Source organism: Trematomus bernacchii, unplaced genomic scaffold (genome assembly GCF_902827165.1).
Source record: "Trematomus bernacchii unplaced genomic scaffold, fTreBer1.1, whole genome shotgun sequence".
Lineage (NCBI taxonomy): Eukaryota > Metazoa > Chordata > Actinopteri > Perciformes > Nototheniidae > Trematomus > Trematomus bernacchii.
The window spans coordinates 1360311-1377787 of record NW_022987710.1 but is presented as its reverse complement, the minus strand read 5'-3'; the positions used below and the strand labels follow the sequence as shown (position 1 = coordinate 1377787).

General features: G+C 40.1%; 1 protein-coding gene across 3 annotated transcripts in view; it reads right to left on the bottom strand.

The window, feature by feature from the left end:
• Positions 1 to 1892: 1892 nt before the first annotated feature.
• ano1a (anoctamin 1, calcium activated chloride channel a) overlaps positions 1893 to 17477 on the bottom strand; it is a 77395-nt gene continuing 61810 nt past the window's right edge. For 2 of the 3 annotated variants that reach the window (XM_034140937.1, XM_034140936.1), the window contains 7 exons: positions 16992 to 17092; positions 15940 to 16082; positions 11469 to 11621; positions 9229 to 9281; positions 6964 to 7148; positions 4718 to 4823; positions 1893 to 3282 (listed from right to left, as the gene is read on the bottom strand). In XM_034140937.1, the coding sequence (XP_033996828.1) occupies positions 2998 to 3282; positions 4718 to 4823; positions 6964 to 7148; positions 9229 to 9281; positions 11469 to 11621; positions 15940 to 16082; positions 16992 to 17092 (1026 nt within the window). In that variant the 3' untranslated portion in view covers positions 1893 to 2997. The remainder of the gene's footprint in view (positions 3283 to 4717; positions 4824 to 6963; positions 7149 to 9228; positions 9282 to 11468; positions 11622 to 15939; positions 16083 to 16991; positions 17093 to 17477) is intronic. The other variant, XM_034140938.1, reaches the window with a different exon arrangement.

Genomic DNA, 17477 nt, shown 5'->3' with positions numbered 1-17477 from the left:
CTAAAAACCTTCTAAACGATGACCAATCTTAACTGGAAGCAGACTGCAAACAAGAAGTGGATATAGCAACCATGAAGTGACCCATTGGCTAGTGACACATAAGCTTTTTTGTCTTTAATATAAAAGCTGCATTCAAGTCCCGTGAGAAAGGTGGCCACAAAGGTGGCATGGTGTTGAAGCCTCAAATGTAGCACTTTCGGCCATCTGGTTTCTTGGCCTCATCATCTTGGAGAGAGAGGGTGAAGTATAGGGATGGGTATTGTTAGGATTTTATCGATACCGATACTGCTTATCGATACCTGTATTTTTCTATTCTCTTATCGATACTTTTCAATAATTTGGTGCTCAAAATTATAGACATGATTACAAGATGTGAAGATTAAACAACAGTCATTTTATTGTAATTTAATTTTATATATTATTTAATGTAACTTTTTCAATGTCATACCAAGCAGGTCTGAGTGTGTTTGACAGTGTGTCTCTGGAAGGGGGGCGGTAATTAGGGGCAGTTTATAAATCCATGTAAACATGACCATTATTCAGTTAAAACGAGACGCTGCGTGCGCACCTCCAAAACCGGAAGCTCCGGTAGGCTAACCATTATAATCCGTTTATTGCGTTTATTATTTATAATTGTAATGATGGATTATCATTAATCATTTTAAAGTTACACAGAGACATTGGATTAACCGTTTGTATGCCCTTGATCACAAAACAGCAAAGGTAAGACATCATTATCATCATGGCTACGTAAAGTGAAGTTGTTTACTTGCTCTTTCCTGGCTGCTGATAAAATGACGTAGAAAATATCGCTTTTGCCAGTTATGTGCTAAAGTAGCCGTTAGCCCCGTTAGCCCATTTTGCTAAGTGTTGATTTAGCCTCTTGGTGTTGGACTTCTGTTCCGTGTAGGTAAAATGGTTAATATCGTCTGTTAGCTGAGTTTCTTCCCGTTAAGTGGGTATGCATCATTAATAGGTTGTTAAATGTTAAGAAGCCTTGAGATGCTGTTTCTAGCAAGATGTTGCGTCTGCCCCTATGGTCTGCCCCCGGGAGTCTCACAATAATAAGAGGGCTGTTAGGAGAGATGACGAGTGGCATTCACAGTGGCCAATCAGAGTGGTACTCAAACCGGATACGTCACACGGGATGAGGGTTCCCAACCAACCAGAATTGTTTAAATTAAGGAAGTAGCGTAATTCATATACCGATAGCAGCACCGTTTGTCCAGCGGCTTAACGGTATACCAATACCGTCCAATCAGGTTCTCGATACCCATCCCTAGTGAAGCCAATAACTGAAGAAGAAACATTTCAGGCAAGCAAACAGTTACAATTAACTTCCATCAACTCAAAACAGACCATCATTTACAAAATAAACATCATGCTAAATTAAAGATTTGGAGCTAGTGATTGAGATAACTCACTAGAAAATTATTTACTGTGGTATTTCATTGAGTGAAATTCATTTTCCTAGAGACTTCTATACAAGTGGACCCTCCTGGATATTAGGGATTCACATCCGCAAGATTTTTCAGGAGAAAATGAGTGCAGTGGCGGCAATGGTGGTTGAGACAACAACTCCCATGATTACGCACTACTTCACTATGCTAACAAACTCAGTATTTTTAGCAACGTAAGTATTCATTGGCGCCCTGTTAATGAAAGCAGGTAAGTTAACATGAATTACAGATCGACCTTGCTAACCAAGCTAGCAAACCAGCACTAGCGTTAGCTGGTAATTTAGTGCTTGTTATGCTGACAGTACCTAGCATCGCCCGGCCTCCCTCCTCTCCAGCTCCTAAAGTACCTCTCCTCCATGGATCATGCAAACCAAAATGGTGACAACCAAAATGGAACATTTGAGGCATGAAACAGTAGTCTACAAACCAATGGCTGATGTCACGGTAACTTCTGTACATTTACTTTGATATTCAGTCTGTGGTTTTCAACTTGTTGTGCTGACAACTTCCATAAGATAATCACTAAACAATCTATTTATAAAGCTTAAGGAATCATTTTCATTAAAAACTTGTGTTGAAAATATTTCTCTCGTGGTTATTAGGGCACACCCGAAGTATCTACAGTATATCATCTCAGCGAGAGGAGCGTGGCGTCACTTTGTGTTTATCCTCTAAATCTAGCCAAATACAGCTTTCCAGTTAATTGGAATGAAAAATAATGAGACTTGTGCTTCCAGGAATAATGCCACAGAGCACTGTTTGACAGTTTGTACATAGTCAAAATATAACAAATGTAACAATGAGCAAAATGGTGCTCGTACAAAACAAGAGTACAAATTGATGACACAGAAGGTCTTCCAAAACCTTCTGGTGTTCATCTCAACAACCAAAACACATGTGCTAGACCATGTTGCGCATTAAAAACAGTACATCAATACATTCTTGCATTTGTATATAACTCTGCAAAGAAACGGGGTAAAAGGCCTATCTGAGCTTTAGTGTTGGCAGGAGAAAGGACTTCCTGTTGTGTTGGGAGGGAATTCTTCTCAGCAGGGCCATTTGGACGGAGGCTGTCTTTAATATAAAAGCTGCATTCAAGTCCCGTGAGAAAGGTGGCAGTTATGAACCTACTGCTCAAAAATATTCATATTAAGTTGCAGGTTGGGTTTGGTTTGGAAATCCTGAATGAAGATCCCATTGACAAGGAATTTTCCCAGAGTCAAGTGAACTAATGGCTTGTTCCCTTCAAACACAGTTACTTCAATAAATAATGTTTTTGCGATTCTAAATCCTACGAGTATTGTTTAACCACTGGCTAGATGTATGCCTAATGTATGGCTTGCTCTTTACATGGGAAAAAAGATAAAAAGAGGCAAACAATTAGTGCTACTGCTAACACGTTAATGTTTGAACTGCAGGTTAATTCCTGCAAGTATTACCAAACAACATGAATGCAGCAAAGCTTTGCTGATTATTAAAAACTGATCATGTGTTTAAGGTCTTTAACAGCTGTCTTAAAGTAGCGTATTTACAGTTTCTATATAGGTGCTGGGTTTTCTTCTGGCTGCTTGTGCTTGTTTTCCCACCCGACTGCGTGCGTGGCGGTTCTGGAGCGCGGCTGCGGGGGGGTCTGCGTCGCAGAGGAGGGGGAGTTGCAGTTGTCCTGGTTGTGGTTGTCCCGCGCTGCAAGCCTTTTGCCCTGCTCCTCCTTCATGAAGAGCTCCACCATGAGAATCTTCTCCTTGTGCATCTGGAGACTGATGTCCTTGGGGATGTCCGGGATCAGCCAGTCCACAAAGTCACTCATGAGCATCACCACGTTCTGCAGAGGGGGGGCAGAGAGAAGATGGGAACACCTCAGAAATAAAGCATGGAAACACACAGCCTAGTAGCCTAGTAACATAAAGCCAAGCTAAATAACTATTGTCCAACTGTTGTTTATTTGTGACAAGCTGACACAATTTTGTGTGCCCAGATAGACCTCAAAGAAGGGCCCTTTTTCGATTACTGTTTCACTAATCAATAACATAAACAAAACAAAAAGAAGAAACCTGTGTCTAATACATCTTATCTAAAGCTTATGTGGTACTTTTTCTAATTGTGTGCTTACTAAGTATTATATGATCTGTGAGTTATATTAAACACAGTTTATGGCACATAGTAGTAGTATCTCAGCAGTACAATATCAGCGTCTTCTTATTGCCCGTCATTACTGAAGCATTGTGCCTGAAGTCTTCAGCATTGTGCCTGAAGATCCTCTGCCGTGCCTGGTAGCAGAAGTAGAGGAGACTTAAACTTAATTAGTAATGTATTTTAAACAGCTAACATCAGCTAACTTAAGCCATCATTGGCTACTGGTCAATCCAGAACAAGTTGTATCTCAACTAATCATTGTTAGGATGAGGATGTGTTTCTTTTCATTTGAAAGAGTAATTTGTGTAGGTTAGCAGCAAAAGCAATGAGGTTCACTACATTAGCTATCCTAGCTTTTTTTTCCTGTTGAGTTATTATTGAATACGTTTGATCCAAACTGTTTTGCCTTTGTGATTTTGGCTTAAGAACAAGTTAAAAAAGATTTGTCACCATAATTTTTAAAGAATATTATTTCTATTGTAAAGATACATCCTAAGCGGGACATTTTACAGTATAACAATGAACTAGTTGGTGCACCACAGTGGACAAACACTCCAAGGTAGACACTGTCTCATAAAACATTTTCTCAAAAAACAGATACGTTTTTTTGAGAAGCTGACCATCTGCTAACAGATTGTATAAGTACATTAAAATCTACAAATACATTTCAGAAAGGAAGTCCAACCAAAACAGAGCAGATGTCAAAAAATATACGCCAGGAACAACATGGTTTGATTTACTGTAGGTTAGAAATGTAAATAAGGCATAGCTAATAGGCATGATAACAAATAGCGAGTTATTGTTTTATTTTAAATTGACAGTGGTCCTCTCCTTGTTTGGAGATTTTTTTTTTATTAATCAAGTTAAAATAAAAATCAAGATAATTCAAATGAACTGAAGGGAAGCAGACAGCCTGTTCCCCTTAAAGACCTTTCACATTAAAGTCCGCAGAGAATCCCTCAGTTACATCACTCACTCACACACCTCATCAAATATGGATGAGTTGTTTGCACGTTTGCTTTCTTTACCCACATCAAATATGAATGGTTAAAGTAAGTGACTGTGTGAAAGCATGTCGAAGCATACGGTGTGTGTGATATTAATATCTGTGTGTTGTTCCAAACCTGAAAGACAACAACGAAGGCGAGGCGAGCGGCCAGAACCGCCCAGAACTCTTTGGAGAGTTCATACTGTGAGCTGGAGGAGGGAGGCTCTCTGTAGTCCTTATACCTGGACACAGAAAACATCTTTATTAAGAAATGCAATTTACATGTTTCATTTGATGCTTGTCAATCTAACCTATTCCCCTTAAAGAAATGGAGATCATCAATAGTACAAAGGACAGAAATACAGATGACGATGCTGTTTAACAGTACATGGTTTTACTGTATAACAGTTCTTGTTTAGGAGGTCAGGCCATGAGAATAAGACTTTTAAAATGTCCTCCTGAGAATGGGAGGAGTTTTAGTATTGTTTGAATTTTGATGAATTTTGAATTATGAACCATCAGGGCACCAATAGAGCTGTAATGTCACAAAAAATGTGCTAAGTTGCACATGAAGCCAAAATGGCAAGTTCAAGTACAACATTCCCAGGATGTTCCGGCGATCTTTCACATCCATGGGCCCCAAAGGTCATCCGCCCTTAAGCTTTCCTCAATCCCCCCTTCCAGGCTGCTCAGTGATGTCTGATCTTGACTCCGTCGTGTGAATGGAGGATGGAAAATAACTGAAGATTCAGCTGTTAGCGCTTTTTAAAAGGTCACCTATTATGCAAAATCCACTTTTTCATGTCTTTCATCAATAATTATGTTTCCCTCTGTGATAAGAGATTGGGAAAATATTCGCTCTCTTTTTGTCCTGATCCATCTATATAGAAACCTGTCTGAAAATTAGCTGATCATATTTTGGCCACTTTGTAATGTCACAATGTTCTTTGGGTTGTGCAACCATTATAACCAACCAAGGTAACCCCCGACCACCTTATCACCTGGATCTCCTCCTAGAGCACCATTGTGTTTTTAGTAACCAATCATCTCAGTGGGGCGTGGCCCGCAGCAGCTCATTAGCATTTAAAGTTACAGACAAAGAATCAGCACTTTTGGAACAGGGCTGAAACAGAGGGGTTTATGGGATGCTACAATGATCTGTTTGGTGTTTCAGTCAAACACTTCAGAGACATGTTCTGTACATATCTGAGACCTGTAATATATTGTTGAAAAAGAGTATAATAGGGAACCTTTAAGACGATTAAAAAATGTGTACTTCAAAGACAAATCATACGCTGATTTACTGATGTGTGTTTTCCAATGTCAATCAATGAGAACAATTCTCTCTGGGCTCAATGGAATCAAATGACTGAGCTGTTATTTAATATTTCCCCTTTTGGCGAAAATGGCCACGTAGCTTGCTTCAAAACCCTGTGTTGTATACTTCCTCTGGGCTTGGCAGATATGCCAATACCACGGATACAGAACCCTCTGAAACACTGACCAATCAGAGTAGAATGGGCTTAAAGGTCCCATGTCATGCTTTTCTGGTTATTACCTGTCCCCTTGTGTGTTATGAAGGTTTTTCTGCATGTAAACGGTCTGCAAAGTCACAAACCCTCAAAGTACACCCTGTAGGGAGTAAAACTCTAACACAGAAAATACCTGTCTATGCTGCCCCAGAACGCCTCGTTGGAGATTTCTCTTTTTCTTCCTGGGTACAGTGACGTATTTGGGTATAGTGACGTAACGTAACGTAACAGCTCTGCTACGTCCGCGGAGCCGTTACGTTAAGTCCGTGGATTGGTCCAAATGGACCAATCCGCGGACTTCCTCACACACACGCTCAATCTTTTCTCAGCTGCAGCTCCGCCGATTTCTCCGCCTGAGACGGCGGGACGCGGCGAGGCTGTGAGTCTGTGTGTGAGCACACACACAAACTCCCAGCCAGGCTGCGGGTGTGTGAGCTCGGGCTGGTTTCGAGCTGGGTTTCGTTGTGTCTCGCTGTCTCGCAGACGGCCACAGGGCTCATAGGGAGGGGGGGGCAGGAGCTCCAACAAGCCGTTTAGGACAGAGAGTGAATACACATACTTTACAGAGATGCTGTATGAGAAACCAATGTGAGGTTGGAAAATTGCACAATATAAATCTATTTTAGTATACCTCAACAATGGAATTATGATCAGTGGAAATGGCCATGACATGGGACCTTTAAAGAAACAGGCGCCAAAACGGAGCATTTCAAACCAAGGGTGAATATAGATATATATTCAGGCAATACGTGTGAAAAATACTAGAATGAACGTTCAAATGTGTCCAATAAATCTCCTTTAAATATATCACTTTTGGTGAAGTGCTCCTGGATATAAAGTTAAATGTTACCTGCATATTTCTACTTTGTAGCCCAGGTGCATTGGCTGGAGAGGGTCTGTGCCGGGCTGGAAGTCGCTGACGTTGAAGTACGACAGGGTGTGGTTGACGAAGCCGTGCATGGTGCCGTCCAGGCTGTACATGTACTGGTACACCAGCCGAGGGATGAAGTCCGAGGTGAAGGAGATGACAAAGGCCTGGGGACAGAGAACTGCTAATCAGCGCATTCCCTTAATTTAGTGGGAATGCTGATACAGCATTCCAACTATATGTTATGCTACGGACAAAAAGTTTATTATTCCACCGATTTATTTTGGCCCTCTTCTCCTCCCACATTCAACATCGCAGAAACTCCGTTCAAACATCAAAACGTTCAGCTCGGTCGGGAATCGCAGGCTAATACTTTCAATCATAACTTTCATAATTCCAGAGATACATCCCATAATTCATCCCATTTTTAACCATTGAAGTCAATGGAGAAAATCTTCAGACTTGAACAATCTTCATGCAACTTCAACTGCTAACTGTTCATTCATACTTTCACTCAGAAACCTCATTCCAACTTTAAAATGTTACACATCTTTCTGACATTATTCGTGTAACAAAACTTTTAAATCTGATTCTTACTTTTAGAGATATTAAACATTGTTCAGACCTTGTTAAAGAGGTTTTCTTCAGATTTTAACATTAACTAGAGTGCGTGATGTCACAGCTAGAGTGGAGCAAATCTTAAAATTTGCCTTCATATATTTTCTTAAAACTGCCATAATTCCCAAACCCTACATTCCAGAGACATCATTTTTCGTGACAAACGTAGGAAAACATCTCGTAGCTTGAAAAATGACAAATAATTAAGCAAAAAATAATTAAACAAAATGCCTCTTGAGGGCATGAAGTGACAAAAACGTTCAACATGTCTCCATTAAAACCCATTGCAATTTCAGGCTGATATTTCCTCACAGCAGCAGCCGCACACCTTTAGTTAAACTGCCAAAAAGGCCACATTATTAACCCGAAAGTACACAAAAATTACACTTCAGATACTCAACTTCCTTGACATGCTTCACGTTTTGAAATTTCACAGATATCTGTTATCGTTCTTCCACAAAACGTTCACATGTAAGAGGTTTATCTCTCATTCAGAACAATGCAAACCTTTGATCTCTACAGAGCTCGTTAGCTCAACTATAAACACCTGTGTAATGGAACACGATGATGTCATCACTCCAACTGACAGCAGTCAGTTCATTTCATACTCACACACACACTCTCTCTCTCGCGCTCTCTCTCTCTCTCTCGCTCTCTCTCTCTCTCTCTCTCTCGCTCTCGCTCTCTCGCTCTCGCTCTCGCTCTCTCTCTCTCTCTCTCTCTCTCGCTCTCTCTCGCTCTCTCTCGCTCTCTCTCTCTGCCACACACAGACACACACACACACTCTCTCTCTCTGTCTCTCTCTCTCTCTCTCTCTCTCTCTCTCTCTCTCTCTCTCTCTCTCTCTCTCTCTCTCTCTCTCTCTCTCTCTCACACACAATGTTCCAAACGGCCCAAACTTCACAGGTTTGGTAACGATGCATTAACGCATCTAAGCGTAGTATGGGGTGTCATCAAATGTCGTTGCCATGGCGACAGACCACTCGCCATGAAGCACGATGTCGCTGTAAGTCCAATGGACACGGTCCGATCGTCCTCCAAACTTCGCTTGTATATCACCGGTACAGCTCTCAACAGCTCTACGTCAATTATGGGGTTTTTTCAAATGCCGTTGCCATGGTAACACAAGGCTCGCCATGAAACACGGTTTTCTCATAACTTCAGTGAAAATGCTCCAAACAGCCCAAAACTTCACAGGTTTGGCAACGATGTAGCCATCCACACATCTAAGCGTATTATGGGATGTCATCAAATGCCGTTGGCATGGCGACAGATCATTCACCATCAAGTTAGTTCAAAAGTTTGCAGTTCAAATATTCTGCTGCTTTTCCAAGCCTTTTTACTCTCTTTTCTTCACTCATCACACATTCAAGCCCCCAGTGTTCATGTATCATTTCAATCTAAATTCTTCACTTTCTTCTTACACATTACATTTCAGCATAGCAGTTTAGCGTCAGATTTTCAGCATAAAGCATTCCCACTAGCAATTTCTTCAGGAATTGCATTCTCTAGTTTGTCTTTGTTATTTTGAATTACAGAGGACATTTTTTTCCATAATCTGACATTTTTATTCTTCAGACATGTTTTTGAAGTACAACAGTGCAGTGACGGTAAAGGTAAAGGACTTACATTTACGATGACTGCTACCTTGCTGAGGCCTCTCAAGAGGTTGTACCAGATGCCTGCAGAAAGACAGAAGGTCTGCCATTAAGCTGGGAAACAGGAGCTTCAACTGGGACATGCACACACAGACCTTAAAGGGGGTTTCAGCTCCTGCAGACTGGCCTCCTCAGGTTTTTTCAGAAGGTCAATTGGTATTCAATAGTTTTGACAATGTTACTAAGCATATTTGCAGAACCTCTTCATCTGCTCTACACTCAGACTTACACATCCCATGAGGCCCAATGCCTTTGCTTAATCTGCTTTTACATTTACACTTATCCTAACTCCCTCATCCTATTGGAAAATGCTTCCAGCTGAGCTTATACTGACTTTCATCCCATGGTGCAACTAAATGGAATTGAAGCAACTCATAAGTTTGACTACTTATTTTTGTTATTATTAATTTTAATGAATTAAGCTGTTTGGAAGACCTCAGTGCATGAAGGGTGTTTTAGGGTTTCCCTACAATTCTACACTACTGAATAAAAAAAAATGCTATTTCTGATCATTTTAGTATTGCTACAATATGTTTGTTCAAGAGTTTGGTAAAGCTAGAGCAGACAATGAATGAACACTCAAATAGTCTAAAGACAACACCTGCAGAAGAAGTCCACTCAGGAACTACAACCATTGTATCTGGTAAAATATATGTATTTAACATTGATGCTCTGCCCGTTGATTTTACATTCATTTAGCTAGGTGGAGCCAAAATGGGTGCAGCACCTAAGCATTATAATGGTAGGTAAACCCTGAGAGAATGTGCTGGTATTTATTTGTTGATGTTGGCTTGTAAATATCTTAGTAAAATAACTAAGACATCTAGTTATTTGGTGTTTCATGTCAATTATAAAATGTTTTTATTCTTTGTTTGTTATTTGTGTGATAATGCATAATGCACAGAAATCTTAAGGGTGGGTAGATTTGTTCTTGGATTATTATGAATTCATTCTCAATAAAATAAGACTTTATATCATAATATTACAATTAATTTTTTAACTATTCCACATTCATTTGTGTTTTCCCAGAGTAAACAGAAATGTTGGAAAATGTGCAGAAAGTTTTGAACATGGGCAGAAATCTTGCTGAAATCTATATGAGCATTCAAAGTTCAAAGGCTTTTAAATGAGTGATTAATTAATTAATTTTAAATTAATTTATGTACATTTAAAGGTAGAATGGAGAAACCAGCTCGAGTGGGCTAGAATGTGAAAGTACGCAGCCGAAAAAAATCTGCCCCTTTTCCATGGAATATAACAAAAAGTGTTTCTGAAGTGAATTACCTACCCCACCTTTAAAGAGGTTACTTCCCCAAACAAAATAAACTAAAATAGAGGGGAACGCTGACAGCAGCTGTAATATAAATATTTCAAAGCGACCCAGAATGCTTGAGAGCCTTAATGAGTTTTACCAGATTATTTTTTATATTCTAACTTCCTGGCGCCTGAATTGTTTTGTTTTCCACTAATTCGAATGAAGGAAACCGAGTGTTCCTGAGGGAGACCCCAGAACCCCCTCTTATTAATGTTCCTGCTATTGTGCAAACAGACAATATGCCCTTTTCCAGGATTTTTATATTTTTTTGACATTTAAAAAAAAGTGGACATTATATTATTATTGTATTCAGTTACTACCAGCCACCACTAGATGGCCCCAGTACAGAGTTGGTAAAACGTCCCTATGTTTTGTGTTGTTGCAGTTGACCAGGACCAAATTGCAGGTTTGGATTCTCATTTCCTATTGATGGTCTGAGTAAAATATCTATTTATGAGGTTTATTGTATCACTTATGCTTGGTTAATGATTGCTTGTTTAAGTTAAGCAGTTTGTTTTGTTTTAAGACAATTAACAAATAAAAGGTAACTATCATTATTATTATTATTATTATTATTATTATTATTATTATTATTATTATTATTATTATTATTATTATTATTATTATTATTATTAGCATTTAAAATGTTCTGGATGTCTGGCACATTTAAGGGTAGTCTAAGAATATTTGCTTTCACAGTGACATGTTAACACCTTCATTTTTAAGACTGCTTAATCATTTTGGTTATAATTCAATATTGACATGCCTTTATGTATGTAAATGTCCTTCTAGTTTTTATTGTGATTGAACCTCTCGTCTCCTGCACAGGCTATTCTCCTGGATTTCTTACAATAAAATAAAGTTGACATAGGGGGGCAGATCAGGGGGTCACCTACCAATGTCTTTGGCCTTGGCTGCAATCGGCCTGCGCAGCTCCATGACAAACTTCTTGGCATCCAGGCGGATCTCAATGATGTTATTCAGGAGAGCGAAGAGAGGAGCCAGAGGGAAGGAGGCCACGAAAAGAGTTACCATCCCAAACTGGATGACTGAAGACACAGAACAGGGGAGACATGAGCAGGAGTTACTGAATTGTCACACTCTCTTCTGCTACTGACCTGGACTACTGGATATTAATAGTGTAGTATTGGAACGCTATACTGTTCAACTGTATCAACTACATTTGGGTTGAATGTGTCAGGTCCAAAAGATGCTTGGATGTGCCATTGCCCCTATACTACAAATTATATATATATAAATTAAATAAATAAATACATTAAAAAAACTTCATTAATATAGGAAAATTGGTCACTTAAGATCCAGATGCTAAATTACTAAAATCCTTTAATCAGTTAAAATATATGTGTAAAATCAACAAACACACAAAAAGTGTGTAGTAGGGTGTAAGATGATATTATCCCAGCTTCTGGTAGACATTGCTACATTGAATCATGCTCAAAAGGGATATGTTGCCATTACAGGCAAATGAAATAAACCTTTATCTTGATTTAGATTGCACATTTCTCTGTACTTGAAAATTATATGAATAGTTGGAATAAAGTAAATACACAACTCAACAAAGTATATAATTTAGGTGTAGATTTAGACCTTTTTTTGCAAAAATGTACATATTATATTATTTGAAGTAATCGTATAAGGATGACACAGCACACACACTGTATCTCCAATAAAGCCCCCAAATATACCTTTAAAATCAATATAAAAATCTCTATATCACAATGTATTTAATATAACCAAAGCCATCCATTTTATTCTTTTTTTTTATCAGAGGCACATACTTATGATGTAATGATGTCATCACATTCCGCACTTCTTAATTCTGGGCGGGGCTAAATGCTTTTGGAATATGATGACAGCACAAAGGCAGTTCCAGGGATGTCATAGTAACAATTCTAGGCTTTGAACTTTTGAATATACCCTGACTGACATACTCAGATACACACATGTTCCAGTAACAGTATCTTCTCAGGAGACCCGTACGTTACTTTAAAAAACCCGTACATCAGGCTGCTGCTTCTACTATATTATATTCGGTGGTATAAAAAGTAGAGGAAGTCTGAACACAAAATGTCTCAGGAGTCCAGCAGGGACGAGACCACCCTCCAGGGAAGTGAAATCCTGGAGGGACAAAATAGTCTGTCCCACAAGGTTTTGTCTCTAAGTATGGAGACAGGAGCGATCAACCAACAGAATGCTGGCTTGAGTGTGCAAATAATTGAGCTTAGCACTCAGCTTGTGAACAGTCAAGATTTTAAAAAGCAGTTGAAAGACCTACAGAAAGAGAGGAAAGCAGCAAAAGATTTAAATAGAAATCTTGAAAGGCAAGTGGAGGAATTCCGCATCAAACTCCAGACTCAAACAGCCTTGCAGGAAAAATGTAGGGCTGTTGAGGAGGAGAAGCAAAAAATCCTCCAGGAAAATTGGCTGCTGCAGAGTGAAATCGTGGAGATAAACGGGAGATTCACCGACCACGAAAGACTGCTTAGTGAATTTGAGACAATAAAACGTGAAAACACCACAAAGAGCCGGGGAAATGATGCGCTGGAAAGGCAGATTCAGACCACACTCAGGGAAATCCGCAAGAAAGGTGGGAGAAAACAGGAAGACAAACGTAAAAAATTGCAGGAGGAGTGCATTAGCGTCACCGAACGCAACACTTCCCTGAGAACACGGGTCCAGGAACTAACCCAAACACTTGCGGATGAAGAAAGTAAAATGGTCGAGTGTGCACGTATGACAGCTGAAAAACCGGCCAAGCTGAGACAAACTGACATCCTCCAACGCAGAGTCCGAGAACTGACAGAGAGACACCAACGCCTGCCGGCCAACCGTTGTGACCAGGTCAAGGCTGAGGCGGATTCCATTTCCAGCGAGCATGAAGCTCTCAGGCAGCAACATCAGTTTCTGGACGCCAGGATCAGAGCGAGGAACGCTTTGGACAGGGAATGTGAGGAGCTGGATATGGAAAAGGACAAAATAAGCGATGAGAACTATTTTCTCCGCAAAAACATTGAGGTCCTTCTCAATCACAGCAGGTCCAGAAACTATTACGGTGTGTTGGCCAAAAACGAAGCCATCACAGCAGAGAGAGACGCCGCACTCCAACTGAGGGAGAAGCTGAGACGCAAAGTTCAAGAGCTGAAAAACGCCAAGGCAGGCGATGGTGCCATGGTAGAGGAGAAGGAGGGAGCCAGCCTGGAGCTCGTCTCTCAGCTCTTTCAGGGGCTGCAGGAGCTGTCCGACCTGTGGAGCCCTCCAGGCACCCAGAGAGGCTTCAACACCACCCAGGGGTCCTCACACTCCAACGAGTCTTCAGGATGTACGTCCCTGTGAGCTGACCAGAGGGGAGTATGAGCTGTTTGAGGCTTTACTGTAAGAGAGTAAGGTTTAACTCCGCCCGACTTCCTTCTGTGTTCTCAGTCATTGGTTTTCTCCGGGTTAGCTCCGGTTCGCCAACATTTATGATTTCAAATAAAAAAAAACTAGAACTTACTTTTTATTTTGATGTGACCTTAATTTCAACTTCTATTTGCCATGTTTTATCACTTATTTTATTGTATATTTTAAGTGTTGTTTTAATTATGTTTTAATGAATGTTACCTGTGAAGTGTCAGAGTACCCTAAAAAGGGCTCTATAAAAAAAAAAAATATTATAGTTATCTTCTGCTGTCAGAGTTGGACGGATTGACCTACAACTCAAATGAATATAGTGTTTATCATGACAGCTGAAAGTGTCCACATCTTCCATCGCAGACTGAAATCCCATCTGTACCGACTGAACATGGCCATTCATTAAAGGAAATAATAATATAGCCCACACTAGTCCTGAACATTTGAAGTGAATGCACCAGCACATAGAATGGTTTGGCTAAAGATCCATTAAGGTGATAGAATGCATTTTGAGATTCCCTTATTCTTTTTCAATGTTTATTTAGTATAAGGTTTTCAGTTGGTTGCCACTTTGGTACAGACTGAACAATCTCATCAACAATTTAATGGATTGCCATGAAATGTTGTCAGCATTTAGCTCAAAGGAATCAAGTACAGCCTCATAAAGCATTTATTTGCTAATTAGAAATTATGTAAAGTGTAATTGAGTATCCTAAAAAGGGCACAAGAAGTAGAAGTATTGAGCTTGAAGCAGTTTTAATCCTCTCTCAGTTGTATTGGGATGAGCTGCTGATATCCTTCATTAAGTGATATGGATCTTCTTCCCCCTTGGGAATTATGGATCAACGGCTTAATTAGATTAAAAAAGAGCAATTACATGACCGCAGTTTCCATGAGCCAAATTAAAACGACTTAATTAAACACATGCATGCACGGACATCCCTGGTGCACATGAAGAATGATCAATCCAAGTTTTCCACATCACTGACTGACTGTCCGTGTGCTGCTAAATTATATCTTTATACAATTAAAGTCAACACAGTTTACTTCAAGGCGGACATTTACTTGTACTACAGCTCAATGGAATATCTAAGCCTACTTGTTTCTTAAAGCTAACATATTGTGCTGACACTATATGTGTCATGTCAAGCAAAGGTCCCACATGGAGAGGGATTAAAGGCCGAATGTGTTTGTTGCACATACATGTAGAATCTGAGCATTAGAGTGTTTGTTTCAAAGTGCTCGCAGCCATTATGCTTGTTCGATTTGACCTCAAAATGTCATGCTCTGTAAAGGTTAGGGTGTTAAAGAGGAAGGTATTAACACAGAGCAGGGATGTTCTTGAGTCAGGGTGGGGGGCACCACTCTGACAGCGATGAGGCTGAGAACCTCTGCTGTTAGTCAGCTGGATAATGCATCACTGAGGTGAAGAGCAAGATCAACAAGGATCGGACTACAGACTGCTCCTGAGGACAGTCGGTGTGTCTAATTCATGTTCAGGAACCATAAAATAACAAAATAAAAAACCTAAAGTAAAACCCTCAAAAACTAGAATGAACGCCTTGTGGATGTATGCCTCCACCAGTCAAGTTGTATTTTACAAATGACCAAAAACTCATCACTTCTTAATTGTATCTTATTAGACATTTGTGTGAAATGTAATAATTAGAATTTCATAAGTTAGGCTAGAAACAGGTTTTGTTTGTCACAGTGAGCTTTTCCTTCTACCACCAACATCCCATCATTTCATCCCTGAGTGCAACCTTTGTGACCAATTTGAAAGAATTCCCTCAAGGTGATAATGAAATATCACGTGAAAGACAGATAACCAGAAAACATATACTGTAGCCTCGGGACCAGCAGTTGTCAGTGCGAAGACATAACCAATCCCAACAGAGCATCAGTGTGCATGTTATGTGTGTTATGTGTGTTCAACTGCCTTGTGTTCAGACTCACTCATCTCCATGTACTCGGGGCTGAGGCCGACGAAGGGACCCAGGATGTGGTCCTTCTCGTGCCGCTGCAGGGTTTTGTTCAGCTCCTCCTCTTGCTTTGAGTCCAACTCTGACTTCCTCCTCCGGAGCAGTTTCTTCAGCTTCCTGTACATACATACAAGTATGGGAACAACACATTGTTAACAGAGTCTGATCTTTACAGGATTTTCTTTTGATAAAAAGGACTCACTACACGGATGCTAAACTAATGCAGTCTAATACAACAGGGAAAAAACCCCTACATGAAGTTTCCTTGGCAATGTGACGTTGCTGCATTGGGTAATCATTTATTTTTGCCTACCCTTATTGATATATATGGCTGGACAAAATCAAATAAATACCTCTTTGTATAACTCAATGTTGTGAAATAAATTGTTACAACACTGTCAATATCAAAGTCTTTTTTCCAATTGATCCATCTTCATCTTCGTGAAACATGCCACCTGGATTATTGGTGGTTAATTGGTTATGGATGTAATCACCATGGCAACACCATTTGTTTGTGGAGTATGGTTTTAAAGTCTCAAGGTTCTCATGATAAATCCAGACAAAGGTCATTTTCTCCTTGACTATCAGAGAAAATACAAGAGCATGTGGTTTCCCCTTGCTGATACAGAACTCTTTCATGGACAGAATGTACTTAGGTCTAAAAATGATATATGTGACACAGTGGAGAACTGTGCTTTTGTTGTACCACGTCATAAAGAAAGGGAACCAAACAAAAAGGAAAATAGACTTCCATTACAGAGTTCTGTACAGATGAAGCAAGACAGAGAACATTGAAGGCTGAGAGAGTTCGGCATAATGCTGTCTAGTTCCCAGGTAAGTGCGTCTGAAAACCAGACAGGCCTTTAAATGATTTCTCTCGGGCAAAAGTACAACTGAGTGGGCGTGCAATATTTGTTCTGGGGCTTGCTGAACCGACGCATTGTGATCTACTGTGTGTGGAAAGGTTGTTCACTGTGTTATAATCGTGGGAAAATATATGTTGCACAGTGGAAGTCATGTACTCACGGCATGCCAATCTCAAACAGGTTGTTCTGGATGAGCTGCTTGCCCAGCATAGTGATGCACAGCTGGATGCACAGCTCCATGAGGCAGCCTGCATGAGCACACTGCAGAGAGAAGGTTCAGGAAGTGAGATCAGATGGAGGCAAAGAGCATGGGGGGACAGTGGGGGGGACAGTGGGGAGTTCAAAGTGCAGTCAGGAGAAGCGGACCACAGACAGCCAAGTCACTCGGTGTTCCCTTATTGCCATGAACACACAAACTTATCTTAGAAATAGAATGAGAGCAGAACAAAGATTCACATTCAAATCAACATAACAACTTGGTCAAGCCAGTTGTAATTTGTATGTGTTCCGTTACCATTGAAACAATCAAAACAGTGTAACTTCCATATAAACTGACTGGTGGCAAGTTTTGGACTCACATAAGTGAGGTTTTGCAGTAACAACTTCAACAAGCAGCTGAGTGGTAACGTTACACAAAGAGAGCCAG